Source organism: Patagioenas fasciata, chromosome 2 (genome assembly GCF_037038585.1).
Source record: "Patagioenas fasciata isolate bPatFas1 chromosome 2, bPatFas1.hap1, whole genome shotgun sequence".
NCBI classification, from domain to species: domain Eukaryota; kingdom Metazoa; phylum Chordata; class Aves; order Columbiformes; family Columbidae; genus Patagioenas; species Patagioenas fasciata.
This window is the reverse complement of record NC_092521.1, coordinates 132,216,797-132,242,437: the sequence shown is the minus strand read 5'-3', so window position 1 is coordinate 132,242,437 and position 25,641 is coordinate 132,216,797. Positions and strand designations below refer to the sequence as shown.

At 40.6% G+C, this 25,641-nt stretch overlaps 1 protein-coding gene across 2 annotated transcripts in view; it reads left to right on the top strand.

Annotated features, from left to right (window-relative positions):
- Nucleotides 1-25,641, top strand: part of PLEKHA8 (pleckstrin homology domain containing A8) — a 31,347-nt gene extending 5,706 nt beyond the window's left edge. Inside the window, exons 2-14 of one of the 2 annotated variants that reach the window (XM_065830784.2) lie at nucleotides 5,147-5,263; nucleotides 5,824-5,979; nucleotides 7,914-8,038; nucleotides 9,488-9,646; nucleotides 10,590-10,621; nucleotides 11,324-11,481; nucleotides 13,023-13,182; nucleotides 13,584-13,669; nucleotides 14,326-14,384; nucleotides 15,641-15,771; nucleotides 16,598-16,668; nucleotides 18,848-18,909; nucleotides 19,822-25,641. In XM_065830784.2, the coding sequence (XP_065686856.1) occupies nucleotides 5,147-5,263; nucleotides 5,824-5,979; nucleotides 7,914-8,038; nucleotides 9,488-9,646; nucleotides 10,590-10,621; nucleotides 11,324-11,481; nucleotides 13,023-13,182; nucleotides 13,584-13,669; nucleotides 14,326-14,384; nucleotides 15,641-15,771; nucleotides 16,598-16,668; nucleotides 18,848-18,909; nucleotides 19,822-20,019 (1,514 nt within the window). In that variant the 3' untranslated portion in view covers nucleotides 20,020-25,641. Of the gene's footprint in view, nucleotides 1-5,146; nucleotides 5,264-5,823; nucleotides 5,980-7,913; nucleotides 8,039-9,487; nucleotides 9,647-10,589; nucleotides 10,622-11,323; nucleotides 11,482-13,022; nucleotides 13,183-13,583; nucleotides 13,670-14,325; nucleotides 14,385-15,640; nucleotides 15,772-16,597; nucleotides 16,669-17,931; nucleotides 17,990-18,847; nucleotides 18,910-19,821 lie in introns of those variants that run through there. The other variant, XM_071804995.1, reaches the window with a different exon arrangement.

Below are 25,641 nucleotides of genomic sequence, written 5' to 3'. Positions count from 1 at the left end.
ACCCAGTTGTCCGATGTCCTTTTTCAATGTTGCTAGAACTGCCATAAATGTTGTGACTGAAATTAAGGTGAATTTTATGGGACTTCTGCAAGAAAAATAATCTGGGAGAGGGTCACTGTGTTAAAGCTAGTTCCACCTGTTGATTGTTTCACTGAAACCTCTAGTGTACCTCAAACAAGTGCTTTAAAAAGTGATGCCATTGTTGAAGTGCTAAATCTGTTAACTTTGTTACCTTTAGGGGCTTTTGGAATTGATTCCTGCTGTTAATGTGCACATAATCAGAGTAAAATTGCAATGTGGGAATTTCTACAAGTTGCTCTGTAGGTGAGATGATGACAGCTCAGAGAGGCTTGAATTGTCAGACGCTCTGTCTGTCTGTCTGCTGTCCCTCATGGATATGGACTGTGGATTTTTATCTTGACAAATTGTTTCACTACAGAATTAAGGCTGCAAAATGTGTTCCAGTGCCTGGGATTGCCCTTCCCAAAACGCTGGATAGCCTTAGGCGGATGAATGGAAAAAGCAGGGAGCAGTTTTGGGTGCAAATTGCTTATGTCAAGGTAACCCTTTGACTGTATTACTTCTGTTCATTGTATGAGTAAAAAGGGGGAAAGTGTCAAGTTTGATCTGTGTAAAATACTCTTTTGCTAAATGCTTTTCCAGGCTAGAAACTGACAGCATTGTCACAGATGAGTGAAGCATGACACACGTGGCCACAGCCAGTTGTTAAGAACTAGATTGTGAGATTTGGTGTGGGTGCCCAACAGTTGAGATTGCGGACTCTCTGGGATCTTGAAAATGAGTGTTTCATCCATTTGTGACACAGAGATTCCTATAACCTTAATTCCCCGGGGAAATCCTCTTCCTTCGGACGTTAGTGCTTTAAGACCAGCACTGGTCCTTCTGGGCCAGTATGAAACGTCAGTGTTGTGTAGGTGAGGAGAGGCAGGCAGCTCAGCGCAGAAGTCGGGTTCTTCTCAACACGATCCAGGGCAGCTCAGCAGTCTTCTTTCCAAGCTGGAAATAAGGTCTCTTGACTTGGTCCTACGTTTTGGCTGTTAGATGCACCCTCAAACTGCAAAATATGACTTTCCTTGTAACTGGAAGGCAGGCGTTTTGTGGTCACAGTTGCATGAGGGAAAGGTGGTACGTTCTGGCCAACAGCTGCTACCTGAACAACCAGGAGCAGGCTGGGCTTTAGCAGAGGTTTGAACCTGATGTCACTCATAGACTTGCATCAGCACTGGCAACTGGGGAAGGACATATATTGGATTTTCTCTTGTTTGGTTGGATTTTTTTTTGTTTGTTTATTTTGCAAGATACCAGCCCTGCCTTGGTCCCTTTAAGCTGAATTTTCCTGAGCGGCTCTTGTCCTGCTACGAGTTGTTGACACGGTGCTGGGCAGAAGGTGTGATTCATCTGCCCTTGGCTGCTGGGAGGTAAAGCGGTATGTGGTGGTTTGGTGAACACATGCACAGCTTACTTTGCTCTTGAAGGGGTGAAGAGATGGATATTGCTTGTCCTTGCTGTGAGATGTCTCTGACTATCAGAGCAACCACACAGAAAAGCAGGGATCTGCCCCTGCTCTGCCACCATGCTGTGGGCTGCAGCCAAGTCCTGGGTTTTACCCATGAGATTAGCAGTAGGGATGTGATGAATGTTTTAATTCCTCCTATTAGGTGGATGTTGCTGTAATGTGGAAATTTGGGAATTGTCTCCCGTCTGCACTATAAACCTGAATTAAGGTCGAAGAAGTCCAAGGACAATCTGTTGCCTAAGTTTTTATAAAGACTTATATTGAAGCTCAAGAAGTTAATAAGCACAAAGCATTACATTATTCTAGTGGAAAGCAAGCAATAATAAAAATCTGGGTGTTTGGCCTTTGCGCTTTTTAGAAATGCAACTCGAACTGGTATCTCTTAATTGCAGCTTGCTTTCCAGGTCATCAGTTTGACTTCTTGAGTATGTAATTCTCCCAGATGGTTTGGCTTTGTGGATGTCTAACATGATCTACATGTCTTCAAATGTTTTTGTTTTGGTTTGGTTCTGTTTTTTTCTTCAGGCTTGGCACTTTGGAATGAATACTGTCTAGAGTCTGAGTTGTGTAACACTGAAGTTTGAATTATGTCCAAATTTCAACTGTGTTATCAAGAAATGTCAACTTCGCTCAGTGAAAGCTGCATCTAGACTTCCTGATGTGTAGGGAAGGAAGTAGGCAGTTCTTTCAGCCCATGGAAACTTCTGGAGAAATGCTGAATCCTTAGTAGGCACAGACTGGCTAAATATCTTTTCCTGTAGTGGACAATATCAGATCTTTCAGGTGCTGCAGGTACTAACTTTTAAGTTTCACACAGGAGTGAAATATGTATTAGGACCTTAACCAGTTTCTGTGAAGTTGTCTGGAATCTCTTCACTATCTTCTATGACCGAGACCTTAAGCTACTACTCACTTTTACGGTGTTTTGCATGTTTTTGTCTTTTTTTTTTTTAATTTCCATCAGGGTCAAGTTTTACTATTGATAGCTCTGTCCTTCTGAGGTAGCCTGTGGAAGTATGAACTATGTTTTGCCCTGCCTGTGCACCGCCAGTATAAAAGACCTCAGTAAATTATTCTTCAGAGTTGTGTTAGTGCCGGCATCTGTAAGACCTTGAAAGGTTCAGGTTTAACTTTATATCATATAATCATTTTGGTTGGAAAAGACCTTTAAGATCATCAAGTTATATCTCAGGTGAAGTCTGAATGCTCAGTTCCAGAAACTGCAATACTCCTAGGAGAGTCTATGGGGAGAGAATAAAACTTAATAAGCCCAAGACTTGTGTTCATGAAGTGTCTTTTATTTTTTTCTTTTTATTTTTCCTGCTCTTTCCTTGTCTGCAAATGTGAAGCTCCTGTAATTGCAGTTCATAACCCTGTTGCACTGCCCATGATTTGTCAACCACACGCTATTTTTAGCTGATTTTTTAGGATAACCTCCCCATGGCTGCTGACTCAGTGTCAGTGAGTACCAGGTGGTTCAGGTGGTTAGTGCATCTTCTGACAGAACCTTGCTTGATTTCCTTTTTTTTTTTTTTAATTGGTTTCCTTTTACAAAAATGTATTTTTATTAGTGTAACAATTCTGTTCAGAAAACATATACTGTCCTAGTTAACAATTGTCTATAATTGTCTTTTTAGTACGCATCTAATAAAGAAGAGTTAGGTTTTGCAAAGGAAGACAGATAATTGCTGCTTCCCCCTCAAAAAGAAGACCAAGAGTCAAAAAATACAACCAAACAAAAACCTCAATGAAATATGTTGACTGACAACGTATTTTTAACCAGCCTCCGAAGTGATGGAGGCAGAGTGCTTTGTATGTTGGCTAATCGATCACACAGCTTTTGATTGATGGAATGCAATTTGGTGAGCATCAGATGCAACAGTAAGCTGTAGGGCCATGACTGAAATGATTCATGTGCAGCAGCAGGATCTCCAGACTGAATTAGAGGCTTGTATTGACCATGGTGCTGTGCATTATTTAAAGGATTGGTTCTGTGCCATTGAGTGTCTGAAGCAATTAACTGCTTCTGTCTGCTGAACAATCACATCCTTTTTTTGTGAGTTCCTCCATAGCAATAGTGACTTTTAGGATAGTTTCTTTATTTTGGTGGCAAGACAAATAAAAATCAGTCTGGCTGTTTTTCTTTTTTTTTTTTAATTCTCATTCTTGTGATTTTTTCCCTTCATATAAAGATGTACTGAGAGTAGTTTGACATTTATAATGTTTTTATATTCTTCTAGGAAATAATGGAAGAGCTCTGGAAGAGTGTGAAAAAGGATTTATGTTTAATTTGTTTTCCAGACACCCCCAAGTTTCAGCAATCTGTAGACCAGGTTGGCCTAGATGCCATGGTATTGCTTGTTTAAAAAAACAACCAAACAAAAAGACTCCAAACCATACTTGTACTATTAACCCGTGGCTTTCAGGCTTTCTAACCTTAAACTGAGTTGAGCTTGGCTTCAGCAGTAGCCTAGGGAGTTGGTCCCTAGCTGGTAGGGAGCAGTCATTCCTCCAACATGATATTGGCACAAGCCCAACCTGGGCTCCTGCCGGGCTGGTGGCCAGAGCCCTGGCGTGGGGGACAGCAGAAGTGAGGCCCCTCTGCAAAAATGCATAGGAGCAATGTGACTACATGGTCTTGGAAAAGTGTTTTTCCCAGAGATGGTTTGCTGGCACAGTGTGGGAGCTTCGGTATCTCGCTCCCTTGGTCCTTGCCCAGGAAGCTTGTTGCAGCTCAGTAACGAAAGCTGCTTTCCTCCATTGACATTGCTGCCTTGTTTCTTCTTAAGTTAATGAGCTTGTAGTTTTTAATTAGACATAAATGATGGCGGTCCTGTCCTGTCTTGTTTGTTTGCATCTTTTTCATACTGCTGTAGTACTTCCAAAAGAAGAAAACAAAAAGGGTAATTTACTTCTGAAGCTGGGCAACAGGGTGGACAAAAATGGTACCAAGAACAGTTGGTTTTGGTCTAGCCTGGTGTTTTGTTTATTCTCAGGGAAGGTATCCAGACATGCAAGTCATTAATTCAAGATTACTTTTTATGTGGTCAGCACGGAAATTTAAGAGGTATTGAGAACTGCTTTGCTGAAAGATGATGCTCAGAAATCCAACACATCTGCTTCTGTTCTCTGCTTCCCTTGATTTTTGGGAGTTTCTTGCCCATTGCTTTTCAGGAGAGTTTGGCTAGCCCTTCCAGCAAGGGAGGAACATGTGTAAGGCAAGACAGCTGAGGTGGCTTTTGGAAAGAGCGAAGAGGTGGATTGAGGAGTGATGGAAGGAGTTGAGGAGTGTTGGACTGAAAAGGTGGTTTTGCAAGAGAGAGTGAGCCAGTGATGCCATGTTAGCAAAACTACCGAAAATGACATGTGACATCTCAGGAATGTACCGCTGGGTTTCAGCTGCCTGCAGAGAGAACATCTAGCTGCCAGCAAGTAGGGCTTGTGGTCTACAACCTCCAGGGCCGTCCATAGATCTTACTGCTTCAAAGGGTTTGATTTTCCTGGGGAAACTGAGAATCTTTGGGGTCTTATTTGTAGTGTGTCCTGAATAAGAGAGGTGGTGGAATTTCTCGGAGAGAAGTAACTGAGAAATGCAGTTTTGTTTTTCAGGCTGGCAGCCTCGGTGGTTTCTTCTCTGTGGTGGCATCCTGTCCTATTATGACTCTCAGGAAGATGCCTGGAAGGGTTGTAAGGGAAGCATCCAAATGGCCGTTTGTGAAATTCAGGGTAAGTAAGATACAGTAACACTAGAGCCATTTGGTGGCTAGATTTCTTTGGTATGTATTTGCAGTAACTCAGTAACTTGATCTATATACCAGTGTTTATTCTAGAGTATTTTGAAAATGTTAAGAGAGCTTCAGACCTCTAATATAATGGTTATTCCACAGGCAGGTGCGTCGCTGAAGCTAGAAATACGAATAATAAGCTTCAGTACTAGGTCCACTCACTCACTCACTCATATTTGGATCATTTGCCACATCTTTGAGGTTCAGTTACGGGATGGAAACCTGAGAGAGAGGCTTGCCCTTTCCATAAACACTTGCAGATGATATTGTACTGATCACAAAACCACCTTTCATGGCCTTTTATCCCACAACTGTACATGTGTGTATCCTGTCTATTCCCTAACTCAGAAAAGAAGTCATAAAATGGCAACAGGGGAAGGTGGAGGCTGTAGATTCTTCCTCTTTCATTATTGTTTGACCTGCCACCTAACATATCTGCTTAGTTATTCAGCTGGGCTGGGAAGGGCCGAAGGACTGGTCTGAAATCTGTGTTGCTTCCAGTTCATCCTGCAGATAACACACGAATGGACCTGATCATCCCAGGGGAACAATACTTCTATCTGAAGGCAAGAAATGCAGTTGAAAGGCAAAAGTGGCTGGTTGCGCTAGGAACTGCCAAAGCCTGTCTGACTGACAGCAGGACACAGAAGGAAAAAGGCAAGAACACCCTTTTGCTGGCGCATACTATTTGCTTTGTATTTTCCCATCCTTACCCTAGTAGATGTACACACAAAGATGACAAAATCCATTCCTGAACTCTGTGTCAAACTTGTACTTCAGGTTTTTGGTGCTGCTAAAAACCAGGCTGTGTGGGAACTCTAGCTAGAAATCTCGAGTGTTAGCTGTCAGTGCAGGGATTTGAAAACTTGGCTTTTCCTTAAAACATACTATGTATAAATCATTTGAAAACCCTGTGCTGATGGGTTCTGTAAGTACAAGGAGCAAGTAGCTCCTGGCTGTGGGTCACTGGGATGCAGACTGTGCAGGAAGGTGAGACACCCACTTTGTGCGACCATCTTAGTATGATGACTTCGCCTCTCGTGCCTGTGGCTCTTGAGCTTTAGAGTTCCTCAGACCCTTTCCTTCCATATTCTAATCAGACTGTCCTGTGCGCTTCAACAATCCCTTGGCAATTAAAATCAAGGTTTGCAATTGGTTTTAAATGTGCATACTAGTATTTGGAAACTCAAATCTGATGATGGTCAGACTACGAAAATTAATTCACTGACCTCTTTGCTTTCACCAACAATCTCACTTTCACCCCAATGAAGATCCCTCTTGCTTACAAGTGTGTTATTCGTGAGTCAGTATGAGACCTCATGCCTTAACCTTGTGTAACCTCAGGACAGTTACTATGCAGGAGATGGGAAAACAGCAAATAATCGTTAATATATTTGTGATCCTGAGCAAATGCACTTCCTTTCCCTTAGGTGAGGGATCGCTTCTCCTCTTAGCCTTATGTTCATCGTCACTGGGCTTTGCCTCTACTGGTTCAAACTGAGTCAGAACTGAGCAGAAGATGCTACTGTAAGGCTCTACACAAAGTGGGGATCTGATGCTCAGTTCCCAGAAGCAGAACGAAGTTATATCTGTAAACTGACATACAGTAGCACAGGGTAAAAAGTTACTGAAGTATTTGCAGAACTAAAGATGCTAGTCTTATTAACAGAAATTAATTTATTCTGTAATTCTAGGACTCTAATATAAAAAAATTACTTCTGAAAAATCTCACATTGACTGTTAGCCATATCTGGATTAGTCTGCTCAGTTCTGCACTCTCTAGTACAAGAAACATATGGACATACTGGAGTGAGTCCAGCAAAGGGCCGCTAAGATGATTAAAGGGAATATCTGAGGGGAGAGCATAAAAAAAGGATGGAGCCAGGCTCTTCTCAGTGAATGGACAAGAGGAAATGGGCATAAATTTAAATACCAGCAACTCCATTGAGACATAAGCAGAAATGTTTATATTGTGAGGAGGAGAGAACACCAAAACAGGTTGCACAGAGAAGTTGTGGAGTCTTCATCCTTGGTAATGTTCAAAACGTGAATAGACATTGCCCTGAGCAACATGCTCTGGCTGACCCTGCTTTGAACAGGGGAGTCGGGCCAGTTGATCTCCAGAGGTCCCTTCCAACCTCAATCATTTTATGATTCAAGGATATGTGTTAAATTAATTCCTATGTGTTGGACAGGTTGCATCTTTTCCCTCCAGTGGTTTCTACCTAGAATCCTGGTCTTTTAATTCACAGTGTAATTGTTTGCACTTTAAACTACTTAGTGAAAACAAGTCAGGGTTTAATCCTATTTAAAAGGCCAAATAAAGTCAAGTGGTGTGTACTTCCTTTTTCTCTGTGTCCTAAGTCTAGGAACATACTGTTCCTGTCTATGGTGGCAAATAGTGAAACAGTGTTTTACCTGTCAGGAGCATAATTTATGGCAAATCCAGCTCATCTTTTTGAGTTGATAGGAAATGTTTTGAAATAAGGAAGATTTGATTGGATTGGATAATACTATTTCAGCGACTTTCCAAAATCATATACTGCAAGATGGATACAATAAATGTAACTCTTCTTTTGTTTCGCTTTTAGAGTTCACTGAAAACACAGAAGCCTTGAAGACTAAAATGTCTGAACTTCGACTGTACTGTAACCTCCTTGTTCAGCAAGTGCATAAAACGAAGGAAGCCAGCATTTCTGGGGTATCAGAACCAGAGGTACAGCGCTGTTTTTGGTGTAGATCACATCTGTCAAGTCTTGAGCATTCTGAATTCTTCTGGTTAGCCAATGTAGTGTTCACTCACAGCTGGTTAATATTGTACCCTCTTTCTGCAGAGATCCTATGGGAAATAATGTACCCACATAACAGCTCTTGTTTAAATGCAGTAACACTGTATTGTTGCAAATAACTTTCCCTGTGTTGGGGTAGCAAGTAGTGAGGTGAGATGAGATGAGATGAGATCTATGATCTAGATAATAGCATCTCTTTAGTTGACTATGTGTATATAGTGGATCGAAAAAGCGAAGGATTTTTTATAAGAAGATAACTTACAAGAAGTGCACGTTTGTCTGCCCCTGAGTCATTAATATTCTGCTCAGAAAAACACTTCTCAGCCAAAACCTTTAAAAGGTCAAGAGACAATGCAGACCACAAAAAAAAAAAAAAACAAAATTGCTAGAAAGAACTGCATGATTAGCCTCACTTAATTTTCAAACCTTGCAAATCTTCCTGACTAGAGAAACCTCATTTAAGAGGGGCCTTCTAATGACAGTGATCTGCCCCTTGCTTTGAGAGAGAAATGTGTGAAGAAGGATGCACATCACTTGCTGGAGAAGCTGGTGTGAAGTTCCAGGATGTCTCTCACTGGAGTGATGGGTCCTCAAGTGCAGGACAGGCAGGCAGAACACATGAGGGTTAATAATTTGTATGTCCAAACCATCTCCATAAAGATACCTGATAAACTGTTTATGGTGAATTAACAGGCAGTGCAGAAGCACGATGTAGTTTATAAATGACTAAAAGGCGCCGTTGGAACTTGCAGCTCACAGGTTTTGACAACAAATAAGTAATGTGATGTTTATCCAGCTCATAGTTTATCCTTCTGGGGCAAAACTTTCTTTCCTTGATCTTACCACTGTTTAGCTGGAAAGGTTTAATGCTAAAAGCATTTCAAGATCAATAACTGCACTTTGCAGAGATGAAGAGTATTGTGGTAATGTGATACTTCATTCTGCCTCTTTTTTGAATTGTAGTAATATTTTGCTCATTGGGTTTTTGAAATTATCTGCAGATCATTCTGATCCCATTTAATTTGTTTATTTTTCATTTCTCCTGCCAGTGGTGTCATCCGGAATGCCATTGTTGAATACACCAAGACTTAGTATTTAATGCACCTTTAACACCAGAGATAAGTCACTAGAAGGCATTGCTTTCAAAACACAAGCATACTGAGCTTTTTGTAGTGAGAAGCTGGCAAGAGTGGTGATGTTGTGAGAGGACATAGCCCCAGGAATACATGATGCCAGTTCTCTGAGCAGCTGACACATTGCGTTTTAATTAATGTTAAACAGAAATCATGAATGTAGCAATTCTTTTGTAGACATTTGTTGCTCAAAGTTGTTCTTCTGTGTTGAGTCCATGTCTTCCCATTGGTTTCTTCCCACAGAGCGGAATTGATATGGGAGCTCTGTTAAAATCAACCTGCGACACTTTCCTGAAGACTCTTGAAGAATGTATGCAGATTGCAAATACTGCCTTCACTTCTGAGTTATTGCATCAGACCCCGCCTGAATCCCCACATTTAGCAGTTCTCAGAACGAACAAGGTAATGGCCACTAACCTTTTCTCTCAGTCTCTGCATAGCTGGTAAGGCACCCTTTTGTGAACCAGCATTTTTAGAAGCAGAGAGTGAATTTTTACCTGTATTACAGCTAGTAATCCTCCACTGGACATACTCTGCTATTTCTAGTGGTTTGCAAGTAAGATAGGGCCATTTTAAAAATAATAATAAGCAGTGACCAATCTTTTAACTTCTAATGACAGATGAAAGTTATTAAGCATTAACTTTCAGGGCCTGCTCCAGCTGCAGACAGTGGTGTTTCAAAATACCCCGGGTGTATGACAAGTTGGTCCGTTGCAGATGCTCACAGCAATTATTACTCTCCTAAGCTACTGCAGCGTCAGATCTGTGGTAATACGTCACCAGGAGCTGATGAGCTTATCTTTTTAATGACAAAGGCACTTTATTGGATCCTGAATCCAAAGCTGCATATGCAAAACTGGAGCATCTCTGACAAAGAGCAGATTAAGCGGTATGTAGGAAGGTAGATGTGTCACTGAATCTGGGCAGTGAGGTTATTTCACCATACCTGGTATCTGGCCTCATGTTTCTTCTGGTTTTTCATAATTTATTTTCATAAGTGAGGAAAACATCATTGCAAAGAAAACTCAATGCCTTGTATCTTTTCCATATGCTGTACTTTGTCTCACTTGCCACTTGCTAGCTAGCTTCTAAAGGAAGTCTCCTGGGTTTTGTTTTGTTTTTTTCTTTTTGATATTTTAACAGTGTAATAGCGTAGCACTGTTTTTCTGTATACTGCCGTATACAGTCTGTATACTGCCTCCAGGTCAGAGAATTAGTGAGCGTATGCTTAGCTTTTCAGCTTTTTTGCTAGCTCCAGCTTGGATTTAATGAAATGTGAAGCCTCAGAAGCATGATACTGTCTTCTTGCTTTAAAGAATATTCCCCCTCCCCACTTATCTTGCAGGTAAAGCACTCTGTCTTGTCTACAACAGAAAGGTATGATAAAAGTTTTTATTGTCAATGTCTTTCTAATCTGTTTTTGGTAATGTCTGTTCTTTCCGTATTTTTACTCTAATATTACTAGTGCTGGATGCAGGCAGAATTGTATTGTTCTGAGCTGTGTACTTGGAAGCAGACACAACAAAAGGGAGCTGGCTCACCCCACTTCATGTCTCTTCTTTATCAACCCTTTGGCTTTTATTTTTCTCAGACACCCACTTGATGACCTAGTGGTCAGTCGCCCGCCGGTTCTCTCCTACTTTATTGCTCTTTCCTGCATTTTAGGTTCTGCTCCATAAACTCATAAAATTGTTGATGGAGAGAAGGCTATGATTTGTATAGCAAATGGCAAGGGTGTATATTTTAAAGTACTAATGAGGGCGTATTCTTTTAACTACAATATCTGCCTGTGATTTTCATAATCAATTGTATTTTTTTGATTGTGTCTCTGTTTAATAAAGGTGATTGTAAATATATTCCAAGTCTGCAAACCGAACTCGAAGTGTTAATCCTATGTGCTGCAAAGAGCTGCCTGGTTCCTTTTGTTGTTTTAGACAAGTTCTTTTGCTCAGAGCAGCCTGTGACAGCCTATAATTTCTGTCAACTGTTTTTCTCTTATTGTTATTCATGTGTTTTCAGGGGAAGAAGCTTACCAAGCAATGTTTTATACACTAACCAGTATTCTTTCCCTTTCTTCAGGCAGATGGAATTGAACCCCTGTGAAAATGGCTCTGTAAAAGCAGAAATTAGCCATCAAGAGCAAACCCTTATTAAAAATCTGGAATGTTTAAACCTGGAGACAAATGAGGGGGGAAGTGATATTTCTGTTGAAGATCACATGGCAGAGGGTTTGGCAGGTAAACATATGCACCATCTTTTATCCAGCATTGTTACTCTTTAAGTGTAAATGAAGGGAGGTGTAGGGTGCCTGTGAGAGGGCTGATATGTTGCTTCCCAAGAGAGGGAATGTCAGTGTATTTTAGTCTGATATCTGCCTGTTGTCAAGTCTTCCCAGCATAGCTCCTGCCCTTGTTGATAGCTAACTTGGGACCGAATGGGGAAGGAAATTAAAAATCCTTTTTTGGACAAGTGGAGGCTCCTCTAGATGCTGACTGACGTGTGTAACAATATAACCTGACAGAGCTCGGGCTCATCTTGCGCTGTGGACAGGCACATTATTCCCAAAGGCCCTCGCTGGGAATGCCGGCACCTCTGCTGGTGTGTAGGGCTGTGCTGTCAGAAGGGGGACACTGATGCTTTGTGTGCCTATCTTGGAGGGGCTGACCTTGTAGTCTTTCTTGATGGTTTTCACAAATCTTTATTCAAAACTCACACTTTCTGCAACTAAGAGAATACTAGAAAGTACCTTATTTCTTCCATGACCCGAGCAATAGCATGAAACTTAGATTTGTGTGGGACTTCACCGAAACACTGTTGAATTAATTCAGTATAAAATTCCGTCCAACATAGCTATATTGTTAAGGTCTGCTGAGCTTAATTTGGGTCTGTACAAGTAATGTATGATTTCTGCTTGTCCTGTTGTATTGTTCTCAAACAGCAGCTTTCTCTGCCTGGTCACCATTCCAAAACATACCTGTGCAGTCAGTGAATCAGTTGAGGTTTTTAAGCCCAAGTCAATGATCAGGTTGATTTTGTTCTTACATGGGTTGCCTTTGGAATTTTTCCCAATTCTGTAACTGGTGTTGTGTAGCGTGATAAGTCCTTCCAGAATAACATGCATTCGGGGCCACCTGTGTAGTGTTCTGTTTATTTGACACAGATGCACTTGATCCCAAAGAAGAAATAAAACAGAACACAGCAGGGAAGAGGCAACTGGATCTTTTATTTGGAAGCTTTAAAGATACTAATACAAACCGGGGAGAACATAGCAACCTTTGATGTCATAGCAGTACCCATCTAAGCAGCCAGTTTACTTACTTATGAGAAGGAGCAAATAAGTCACTATTGTTCTTTTGAAAATGCATTGTGCCAGTTTATCAGCACTGGTGAAGTTACAGCCATGTGAGAAGTGATCTTTCTTTTAGGGAGATGAGTCTACTCCCTGCTGCACCCAATCACTTCTTCAACGTTCTTCTCTCATATTGATGTCCTTTCTGAGGATGTGTGGGTTCACCTGCACTGGAGCCTGGTGCTTGCTCTGTCTGATTATAAAGCAATGGGGAAGGGACTGGTGAAAATGTGGTCTGAGCAGTCGACAGTAGGGGAACTGCAGTGAGAGTCATGTTGCTGGCAGGGAAGCTTTTAAACTTGCATGATCCAGATATCCAGATGCCTTCCCTCAAATAGAAAGCATCTTGTTGAACAGGAATAACAGTATGGGTATGTGGCCATTTTATTTTTCTATATTTGTTTTCCTTCTGTTTCCTATAAATGTAAGGCACTAAAGAAAATGGAGAGAACAAGCTGCAAGCTGCAAATAGCTCTGGTGCCCAAAAGCTGCTACAGTCAGAAACGAATTCTTTAAGTGGATCGACCCTGTGTGAGGAAGACAGAAATGAAAACGATTCTCCTACCTTCTTCAGCGTCATGAGCAATAGGTAGTACAGATTTCAATTAAAAGGATTATTGAAACTTTGTTAAGCCTTTAATTGACTCATTTTTAAGAGTCTTCTGCCTGTAAAGCTTTATTTGCTGAGATTATTCAACAAGACTGGATATAGCACAGTAATTGAAGAAGATAGCCTTTGTAGAATTAGCTGTACAGAGTGGAGTGGGAGGTTTTTTCCTTGTTTGTAATTGCAAACCCTGCTTGCACACCACCAAATGTGCATTTCTGCAGTCATTTAACGTAATGAAACAAAAGCTATCTTGGTGGTTCCATGTCTATAAATTTTACATTTATGCAAATGAAGTGGGCATGAAATGTAATTTTGCGTTTAGAAGTTGCACAAAAGGAATTGTTAATTTAACAACTTTTTCTGCTTGTCCTGGATACCAGGTTCAGCGATATTGAGCTTCGGGAGGAGGAGGGCATACCAACAGAGGAGTTTCTGGAGTCGTGTTATGCAATTGTACCTGTTCTGGGTAAGCAGCTCCTCCTTTTCTTCTGACTCCTTTTGACTGGTGCCAGTTGCGAGAAAAGGTGGAGCTGTTGGCTTAGAGAATTAGCTTCCTGATTAAAGTGATATAATAGAAACAGTTCCTATCAGCAGAATCAATTTGACTGATACCAGAAGATGTTTCTTACTTCGCTTTATGGAAGATCCACTCTCATTTAGATGGGACCCATGCACAAACTGTCCGGAACTTTATGGGTCTGTCTGGGACAGCAATTTCTTCCCCTCAGAAGAGCAGCATGTATATATACCTTACATGCCCAGTACAGCTGACAGCATGCCATCAGCTGTACTATCTATTTGATTTTTTTTCCAAAGACTTCTGTCTCCAGCCAGTGCAGCTCCCTACCTGCTTGACCCCTGCATCTGACAGTGGATGCGAGGTCCCTGTGAGCATGAACCCTTTTGAGGACTTCCAAATTGTAGGTTGGTGTATTTTAACACTTGCACCCACTGAGGTGGATCAGTTCTACACCAAGGAAAGACTTTGGTTTATGTTATTCATTTAGTGTTCTCCTGACATTTAGAAGGATTGTTAAGGGAGTAAATGAAATTAGTTGTTGCTAAGGCATGAGGACTGGAAAAAGACACAAAATATGGTCTCTTATTTTTTTTTTTTCCTAGACAAGCTGGGACCAACTGTTTTTGCTCCTGTCAAAATGGATTTTGTAGGTAACATCAAGGTAACACCTTCTTTCTGGCACCTTTTTAAAATTTTTTTTAACAAAATATCTATTTTGGGCACTAAAGCTCAAGAATCTTTGTTGTAGGAGTCAATAGTGGAAAGCTATTTAATATTTTATAATGTTACCATCTGTCAGATCAGAATGCTGAAATACCCCTAATTCTGTTTTTACAGTACATGCTGTGTTTAAGAAATCCAGTTGTTGTGAGAAATCTTATAAGATACTTGTTTGACTGCCAAATAAAATATCTGTTACACCTAGTGAATATGACTTTGATTCTGAGCTTGAGTAGGTTATAAGTCATGATGTGATGGTAGCAATATTGACTTTGGATTGTATAACAAAAGGAGGTGGAGGAAAAAATCCCTTTCCTCAACCAAGTAGGAGGAAGTTGGTGCGTTAAGAAGCAACTTCTCAGCAGGTCAGGACAAGCCCTGCAGCCGTGGTTCTTGGTCTGATAGTTCTTCCGGCTCAAAGTCTGAATAGGTTTGAAGTGCTGCTTGTGATTTTTCATAGCTTTTCTTTCAAAAGAAAAGAAGAAAAACAAAGCATATCTTCTGAGTGTATGATAAGGAACATTGCATATATTCAAGTTTGTTTGGTGCTTCTCTTACTGAAGGTAGCCACTGAAATACTGAAAATAGCAAAAGAGAAGGGTGCTATTTTAAAAACTAAAACCTTGAATAGTCATTGTCAAGTGATAGGCAGCTTCTCCTTTAATGTAGATGAAGAATGTGTTTATCTGCCCCGTATATATTTTTCTCTCTTGTTTTTATGAGGAGTTGTGCATAACAAACTTGGAAATAAATTAAAAAGCCTAAGCATGCTGATGACTGCTATGTGTAACTGAGATTTTGCAGCTTAGCAGTTGTCAGAAGGTGATGTTGCTTGTACCTGAAGCTTGAGGCAAATGGGACTTTGATCGGAGAGCAGGTTGAGCTAACTCCTTTTTGCTGGTGTGGAGGATGCCATGGGAACCTAAAGCATTTTGTCAGACAGAAATGGCAGGTTCCCTGTAAATCTTTGACTGAAATGTGGGGCTTTTTTTTGGATTGTGTTAACCAGATGTGTCTGGGGTGGTGCCCTGGGAAGATGGGCCCAGTGTGGCATGGCAGGTGTGCTGTGGGGAGTGTGCAATGTGGTTGGGGATCTGTGGTATCCCTTTGCAGGGAGGAGTTGTGATAAATAGGTGGTATTTGCAGAACAGGTCACTGTTTGGTCTTAAAAGGCTTCACCTCTTGTTTTCACTCCAGAAAATAAACCAGAAATTTATAACCAACAAAGAAGAGTTTGATACCCTCCAGAAGATAGTACTCCATGAAGTGAATGCAGGTGTAGCACAAGTCAGAAACTCTGCTACAGAAGCTCTCTTGTGGCTGAAAAGGTAATGGCCTCGTGTGTACTTACACTATGAATTGCTAAGGTGCAATGAGAATCATTAGAATCATTCCAGTTGGAAGAGACCCTCAAGATCATTGAGTTCAACCATAACCTACCTCTAGCACTAAACCATGTCTCTAAGAACCCCATCTATATGTCTTTTAAACACCTCCAGGGATGGTGACTCCACCACTTTCCTGGGCAGCCTGTTTCAGTGCTTCACAACCCTTTCCATGAAGAAATTTTTCATAATATCCAATCTAAACCTCCACTGGTGCAACTTGAGGCCATTTCCTCTCATCCTATCACTTGCTACTTGGGAGGAGAGGCCAACACCCTCCATGCTACAACCTCCTTTCAAGTAGCTGTAGACAGAGAGGCCTTTTACCAGCACAAGCTTGTGTACTTGGAGCGCACCTTTTACTTTCTGCTGGTTTCATCAATCCAAATGGGCTAGGTCCAAGATTAATGTGTTGTCTGTGGTTGTAGCACTGCGACTTTGCCAAAACGCCCAAAAAAGCAATGGCAGGCAACCTTTTTTTTTCCTGTAAAGGTGAAGTTACAGTGAATGACTGTTCTGCTGGGCCAGAACATCAGGCAGGCTGCAGCAGAAGTGTTCTAGCAAAGTATTTTTCTTCGTGTCAGGAGAGAAGCTGAAGAAGGTAGCTGAAGGTAGCTGCATTTTTTTAAATTCAGATTGAAAATGACACCTTAATTCTGAGTTTTAATGCACTTCTGAGTTGTATTGCAACTTTGAGGGCTTTGTTATACTTTGGATTACTTTGTTATAACCATGGTTTCTTTTTTATTTCATGGGTTCATCCTGACAGAGGTTTAAAGTTCTTGAAAGGGTTTTTGACAGAAGTGAAGAATGGGGAAAAGAATATCCAAACAGCTTTGAGTAAGTGCCAGTTGCTTTATTCTTCCTGTGCTTCTGAATTTACATACTAGGCTATTTTCTCTCTTGTTTAGAATCTGTGTTTCCTTCAGTGACTAATGATGCAAGTAATTTCCAAGACATAAATTTTTTTAAAAGTACAGTTTTTGAAAATGGACATCTTCAGGCAGATTACTAGACAACTGGTCAATGTTGATTTAATAGCAGATAAAGATTCCTTTAATTGGCATACTTTTGGCAGAGGAGACAGTCATATCTTAGGGAAAAAAGTGCTTTGTCTCATTCCATTTTCTCTACTGGTTTCCGGCAAGAACACTCGCAAATTTATAGTTGTTGTGTTATTTTTGTAGTTATGTCTGAGATTGGCTGTCACTCTTTGAAATCACCTCTTTGCTAGTATGGCTGTGAATTGTTGATATCAATTAGAAGGGAGTTTGTAATGGAGAAGAAGGAATTTTTTTTCGAAGTACAGAATTTCTGACACTTACCAAGTCAGGGTAGTGCCCACAGCAAATATAAAACTAAATACAAACCCTGCTTAGACTTGACGTGGTTGTTCCTGAGTAAGACCCTCTCTACATGCATGCAGTCTAATCTTATGATAATCCAGTGGTCTTTTAAACAGCTAAGCAGCTGCCTTATGGGATCAGTACAAATAACTACTATGCACTGAAATATATAAGCAGTTCTTGGACGTGGGACTGTAAATACACCGCTACCAGATGTAGATGTTAAACACCGTGGAAAGTCAAAGCACGTATTTGACCTTCTGAGTCTGAAGGCCGTAGCAGTGAATTCCTTCTTGAATTGCTTTGTGTCCATGGCAGAGACATGCTGTTGTTTTTTTCTCACTTCACCTTTGCCTTTCTCCCCATGAAAAGCTCTCCCATATCTTTATCACCATTGCAGCTTTGGTTTGCTGTTAGAGTTTCTTACATAGGCCTTCTCATGCTATTTGAATCTCAAGTAAAGATGGGGGTATGTGTTCTCTGTCTACAACCTTGAATGTCAAGCTAATGAAATGAAATGAAAATAAAAAATGGAATATCCACCAGGTCTTATGATCTTCTGAGGAACAAACAGCTTTTTGAAGGGATTTGTCTTTAATTGGGATTTAAACCTTAGCCAGCTTTTAAAATTCTGATGTTTTTAATGTCCCTTATGTTTGCTGATAAGGCAGAGAATAGACTCATCATTCCTATTTGCTACATAATACTCTTTTTCTCCTTATTTCATTGCTCTCCTTACTGTATGCTGTTCTCATAGATTTTCACTCCTACTGTGAAGATAGAACAGACACATTCCCCAGTCATTAGACTGATAGGTAAGGAGTACTTCAGAGTACAGCAAAACTTATGGCTGTTTACACTCTTCCAATAATAACTGTCTGCAGTCTTTTGAGCAAATACCTTAAAGCAGCAAAATGTTGAGGTTCTCTTTCTTCAAGGTGAACAGCTCAGGGAAAGTCTAACACTATGTCAGATACTTAAAAATTCAGCTGAAGGGCAAGGATATGAAATGACAGCAGTGACAAACTAAGACTGGGAGAATATGGCTCAAAGATATTTGGCTTTGTATATAGAAAGCTTTGTATATGAAAGTGGAGCTGTCTAGGAACATAACAAGGGTCTTCATCAAAGGCTGCACTCAGAGGCACTCGCAAGAGAGATCCCAAAGATTATTTTGGTAAAGACCCGGTGCTTTCCTTTCCAATGACACTCAAAACTTGACCCTTGGATGCAAACGAGAGGGCTTTTGATTAATGCCTGAGCTAACCACCTTGATTGAGGCTGGCTAACCATCAGCTTGGAGGATTGTTTCACCCTGTGTATTATTTTATCAGACTTGCACTGAACTGAGAACTAAATAGTAGGAGAAATGTTAGGCGTGAAGCATAGCTAGTCAAATAAAAATTACATTTGCCGTCCTGTCTGTTAGAACACTTACTTACCATGGATGAAGTGAAGGAGATTTGACAGCAGAGCTGAGACCCCGGTGCAGAAATCCTAAATCTGTCATCTCCTTTCAGTCATAACTTGGGTGCTCAGAAACAGCCATTATTTGCTTCCAGTGGCAAGAGTATATCCATAAATAGTAATTTCTAAGCTGTAAGTTGTCTTTGTGATGCAGACTTAATACTGCCATACATCTGTCTCTTGATTTATTTATTTTTTCCTTTAAGACAATGCTTATGGAAAGACATTACGGCAGCACCATGGTTGGGTTGTCCGCGGAGTCTTTGCTGTAAGTATTTATCGTAGTTGCTGATAGAGCTGGGGAGTCTTGTTAATGTGATCTGGCGTTGTGTGTAATTCATAAGTCATGTTGAATTTTTAAGCATTAAAATGAATAGATTCTGTTGTCAGACTTTATTTTCAGGGTGAGAATGGTGGTTATCACAGTGTTCAGTATTGGGTTTTCAGTGTGGAACCTTCTTCCTGGAGCCAAAACAGATGGATCACTTTTGCATGCATATTTTTTTCATTGTGTATTTTTTCGCACAGACTGGCAGGGCTATTAAATGACAAAATGAGGGATTCCGGTTGCTTTAAGGATTGATTGGTCTTTGGACGTGAGCATTCAATAAGGGTTAGTGCAGAATGTGTCAGGGACTCAAAGTAGAATATATTGGCCAGAGGAAATGGTTCGTTTTTATCCAATCTGGCAGCTCCCCCTCGTGTCTGTCACTGGAAAACGTAAAAGGAAAAAGGAAAGCCTAGGGAATCATGACAGAGACTTTAACTGGGAGAAACAGAAATGTTGGGGAGAGGTTCCTAAAGAGCGTTTTGAGAATGGAACTTCAGTGCTGAAGTGTGTGATGCTGGTTTGGAAGCTCCCTTAACAAACCATATTTGGAGTTTGTATTTAATTAATTTCTAATGTATGCTATTTGTTTGTACAAAGTGTGATATACAGATGCTTCCTAAAAATCAAGCCTGTCTGAAGATGTCTTAAACTGGGGATCTACACAGAGATTAAAAAAAATATTAGCCTCCCTCTCATTTAAAAATCTTAACATATGCATGTACACATAAATACATTAAAGCTATGCAGTCTAAGTGCATAGAGGGATGTCTTAGAGGGTTTTTGTGTGTTTAGTTGAGTTTCTTTTCCTGTTCTGTTTTACAAATCTAAAAGCTTTGGTTCCTTTCCCAGTTAGCTTTAAGGGCAGCTCCAACGTATGAAGACTTTGTGGCAGCTCTGTCTGTAGAGGAGTGTGAGCCTCAGGAAGAAACATTTTACAAAGGAATGCAGAGGGACCTCAACATTTACTTACCAGCCATGGAAAAGCAGCTGAATATCTTGGACACTCTCTATGAAGTACATGGTTTGGAGTCAGATGAGGTGGTATGACTACAGCAAGATGGTGTCTTAGAACTTCAGGGACTGTGTCTGTTAACAAAGATTTATTTTGTTTTGGATTTTTTTGGGCATCATTTCTGTTCATTTTATCTTTTCAGGTGGGAAGAGTGTTGTGAGTGTTTTGGGGGAAGGGTATGTATGATTTGTATTTTTTCATTGATGCTTGTTTTGTGTTTAAATGCGAAGGTACTGTTTCTCTTTGGGTCACAACTGTGTCCATGATGAATGTTTTTTGGCAGTTTCTCTCGTGCCTGTGCACTCCCTCTTCTCTTCACCTTGTAAAAGTAACAGAGCAGAATTTGGCCTTTGCTCCCATACCTTAGGAGAGAGCTGTGCAGGCAGCGGAGCAGTCGGGAGAGCTGGCTCTGGCTCTCCTGTGCCTTGTGCCCACTCCCTGCCACGGCGCAGGAGGACAGAGGTAGCGAGATTTATTGTGATCTTGGTAGCAGAAGAAAAGGTCAATTAAATGCCACCTGATAAGGTACGCGGTGAGTTTGTCACTTAATTTGGGTTGAAAGCTTTTTAATGCAGCGCATCACCAAATATTAGAGAGATCTTCACCATAAGCTGGTCTGAGCTTCCCTAGGAACCAGCCTTTGAAACTGGGTGTTGTGTTCCCTGACCACCTCCCAGTATGTGCCACGTTCTCCCTGTCAGCTCCTGCCAGTGGACCACAAGAAATTCGCTGGCACAGACTGGCAGAGCCCAGCGAATTGCAATAGTGCTTTACACAAGCAATTGAAGATCATGTCCGTCATCCCGGTTTGTTAAAATTTTGGTGGGTTTTTCTATTTTGGGTTTAGGATTTTCTTAAATACACACAAAAATGTGATTTTGAATTGAATATGGCTAGCAGTTTAAAAAGCAGGTTTTATTGAAGTCCTTCCTAGGCTGATATTATGGGCAGAAACTTCATGAAAGTGGACATGAAATGAGTGAAGCGTAGGGGAAGCTAGAATTTGTCATGCAGCCATTACACATTGGGCCAATTACAAATCTTAAAATCCTAAATTATGTAGAAGTGACTGGAAATTAAGAAAATAAAATTTGCCCTTTTCTCCATTTTGCTGATACAGATAAAAATGTGCTCTTAACACTGCTGCTATTAAAAATAATAAAGAAGTCCTTTTAGCTAGTGATATGGTGAAGGACAGAATTCCTAGTTGTGTTGATAACTAGAGGGCTGACTGTGAGCTATTGACTGCCCATTCAAGGCATAAGTGGGTCTCTCAGTGGTGACCTGCAGCTTCAGATGGCTTTGTGCAAAGAGTTGAGTTTAACTCATGTGCAGGAGGAGAGCAGAGTGTGTTAATGAGATACTTAGAATGAGTGAATCTTCGTAAACACAGGAGAAGTTTCAGTGTCACCATACTGACAGAAGTGCTGGCTTTTACTAGGCTAAAAACCACATTGTCAGTAAAATGAATGTACTGCAGGCCTGCTGCCCTGCATCGCTCTGTGACGGGAGCCTCTCTGAACACCAAATACTTCATCCTTTCTGAAGAGCCCAGCATTGTGAGCTTTAAGAAAAGCATGTGATGCTTGAAGAAATGACCAAACATCACACTTGGTGTATAAAGCAAGATACCAGAACTGTAATTAGATACCTAAACAGTGTGACTTTCTTGTTCCTGTCATCTTCTCTGAGTAGTGCCTATCTGTAGTTCCTACATACACCAAGAGGAACCAGAGGGATGTGGGGGTTTTAGTCTTGTGGATTTTCTTAATTTAAGTAGGATATATTTATGTCTAAGTACAAAGTAAAAACTTTTGGCCAAAGTTCCTTTTAATTATTTCAGTACTCACAGTGCTAAAAATGAAGTAGAGAGCCTTTGGGATTTCGCCATCTTCTTCTAAGCATGAATGCAAAGAAAGCACCCCTGCAGCAGAACAGCCAACTCTCCACCCTGCATGGCTTCCTCAGGGTTTTGAGCTGTTATGTGGGAAACTTTGCTGCAATAGTTCTTAGCTGGATGCTCTGGGAAGGTAATGGAGACCACATTTCCACAAAGTATCAGCTGGGGTATGCAGGGTGAGCAGGAAGAGATCCCTTTTCTTTAGAGATTAACTGTGAGATCATGATGAAAATTGGCTTCCCTTTTTGCTCTAAGCATTCAGCACTTAAAGACTTGGAGGTATTTTGGGGGGGTTGTGTTTTTGTTTTGTTTTTTTAACTAGTGAGAGAACCACTGTTTTGTTAGTAGCGCATCAGACCCAAGGTTTGATGCAAAAAGTAAGGAGGCTTTATTTTGTAAGCAGAGAACTTAACAGCTTCATCAGGCCATTAGCTTCAGCAGTTACTAACTTCTACCGTTGTTCTTTCTTCTGACAAATAGAGAGTAGTCCACATGGCGTATTCTCTAATCAGCAAGGCATCCTGCCTCAAAGCAGGCTTTCTTGCCTTGGTCTGCTCTGTAAAGTTGGTCATTCTGAGGATGTTCTTAGGAGACCATGGTTTCAGGAGACCCCTGTGTGCTTGTTGTTCAATAGGGGACTTGTAGAGCAGGAACTGAGCAAGGTCTCCTTGCCTTCTAAACTTGTACTTCACCATGCACTGCTCCTGCAGGGTGTTGACCCCTTCTAAGGCTAATGCATGCCACCTTCCCAGCCAAAACACCACTGAGAAAGAAACCCATGCAGCATGTTGCCAAGCTTAACTCCCAGTTGTACCTCTAAGGATGCAACAGACCAGATGACCAAGGGGAAGTAAATGCACTACGTTTCCCTTCTTTCTTTCTTTTCCTGTGGTGTCAGTTTGACAAGCAGAGATGAATGATTTTGATTTTAATAAATGGAGAGAGCAAGCCTTCAAATTTAGAATTGGAGAGGGGGTTGGTGGGTTTTGTTTGATATGTTTGGTTCATTGATCATTTGGGGTTGTTTTGGTTTTTTAATGACTGATATTTATCAACAACTGACCTGCATACTGATAGAGGTCCATGTGGCTCTCAGAGAACAGCACCCTTGCTCTATATGCTTTACGTTAACTGCTTTGATTTCTCAGACTGCACTAGTCTAAAGTTTTGCATCCTTTTCCTTTAGAAATGCTTTCGGCTGTTTCCTTCAATGTCTAACAGTTGCATATTCTCAGGGATTTTTCTTAGCCATGGCAAAATAAGAGTAATCACAGCCTTACCCCAGGGGACTAAGGTTGCTTTTTGTGAAATTAGTATAGCTGAGCGTAGAACTCTGATACAGCACATGACACTGACGGTGTCTGTCCAGTGCACAACCTTGCTGAGACATGGTAAATCCCAAAGCAATCTGATAGAAGTGCTATCTAGTACTGAATAATGGCTGTCAGCATATCTGAATAGAGATCATACACACATTTTTTAATATAGTGCCATTGGCATTAGACCAGAGCTCTGAAAAAATTTCAGTCGAGTTCTGCTTAGTAATGGGAGGCTTTTATTTATTTTATTTATTTTGTTGTTTTTTTTAAAAAAAACAAACTGTGTTCTGGGGCCCCCTCTGCTATTTTAAGACACCATACTCAGTTGCATATTGAAGTTCTGTGACATTACAATTGTAGAATATCAACTGGATACTCAAGTGCTTTAGTGTAAACTGAAGGAGTCACTGAAACATGCCATCTTGACACTGTTGTACTATGGGTCTCCTTTTAACATATGCACTTAAAGTTAAAGGCCTTATACCTTCACTTACAAGCTTTTTGTAAAGAATCATCAAGATTTAGGTTACAACTGTTTGCTTTAAAAATGTTTCGTAGTTTGAAAAGTGTCACTTGATTGGCTGGACATATAAAAAGTATGCCCAAAATGTGCTCCAGTTGTTGGCAACATGCTTTGGCAAAGGGGTATGGACCATTATAGGAAACAGTGTCACGTATGTCCATATGCTGGACTTTCTAACCCTTTCTTTTCATTATCACTTCAGCTTTTGTGAAAAGCTTTAGGGAACCATAAGCTGCCTTTCACACACCAGAAAAGATAATTAACACATTCCTACCTGGCTTTCTTTCTCTCTTCCCCACCCTGGTCTCTACCCCTTCATTTCCTCCCCTTCTCATCTGCTTTGCTACCAGAGCTGTTGCTGTCAAGTCAAAGGATCTTTCCATAAGAGTGCAAAGCAGGAAGTTTTGTAAGTGATACAAATGTAAACTTGGAATATAAGACATGAATTCTTTGTCAGGCAACCAAACGTACAGTCAGATGGAGAATGTGCAGCTTTTCTCTGAAGTTTCTCCCCCATTTGACATTATTTTGCCAGAAAAGACATACCACTTTGAACTTTACATTTCACCAATTAAATTTAAATTAGGACACTTCGGACTTGGCAGTTCTGCCTCTTACAAGTGAAAGCACGGGAATTTTTTTTTCATTACCTATTTCTCTTCTCTTGCCTGTATACTACAGGTGACAAAACAAAAAGAGAAGAATGGTGGGAATAACTGATTTCATGCCTCTTTGCTACTTTCCACAGCCCCTTGGTGAACAAACCCTTCAAACTACTGCATGCTCCAAGCAATATAAAAGCACCCTCGTGCAGAAGGGTTTTCACAATGCACTTACTGGCTCAGAGCAAGCCCAGACAGTAGCTGATCCTGCTCACAGATCACACAGAGATTTAAGCACTTGCTTTGAAGTTAGAACACAGGCGCATGCTTCACTTAAACACGTGCACCATCCCACTGGCATGCAGTTCTTCAAAATGTACCCTTTAACTATCATTTGTAATATCCCTTTCTTGGTATAGGATTTCTGCCCCCAGATACTCCAGGTGTGCTAGACGTGTGTTGTTGTTTTTTCTTTTTAATGTGTGAAACTTCCGTGTTTTAATATCCTGATTTCTGCTTAGCACTTAAGTTTATTAACTTTATTTTGCATTGCAGCATTCATGGGGTCCAAAACTTATTGATTCCTTTATTTAAAGCTGTCTTGAAAGTTTGAGATTTGCGTCTACTTGAAACTAAACAAGTAAATTGCATTCCAGAATATGGTGACTAAACTGAAAATCAAAGCAGCTTGCTTTTGTGGTTTCCTTGCCTATTTTCTTTTTTCAAGCCAATTTTGGGCATACATTTTATAAATGTCAAGCTGAGCTTCCTGCAAGCCTTACTTATACATTTTAAAACACATTACAGACATACTGAAATACATCTAAAGACGAAGAGAAGGTATATTGCCTTACACTTTAAATTTACTTAATTCTAGGGGCTTGTTCTTGCCCCCAAAATCACCTCTTCCAGTGTAAGCATTGCACAAATTGTGCCGTCATAAGCAGTTCAGTCTGAAATATGTACTTTGGAGTTTCCAGTCTGCATCATCCCTCAAATCATACAGCATCTGTCTCTTCTTTTGGAGCACTGTTAAGACCTTTGTCAGACTTTTATATTATTTCATTACAATAAACTTATTTTAAATAAGCATGTTTTAAAATCTCGCTTTCTCTTTGCATGGATTTTGTTTCTTTTATTACAACAGAGGGCCTAAAGTGCTCTTCAGGAATGCATCTGTTCTAGGTACTGTGTGAACAGTCGAAAACAGTATGTTTCTGGTTCACAGAAACTGCCTGTCTATATCTTTGTATGAAGAATGTTAACACACATGGAGCCTGTTTTGATTACAAGAATAAAAGCTGTGTCTGGCA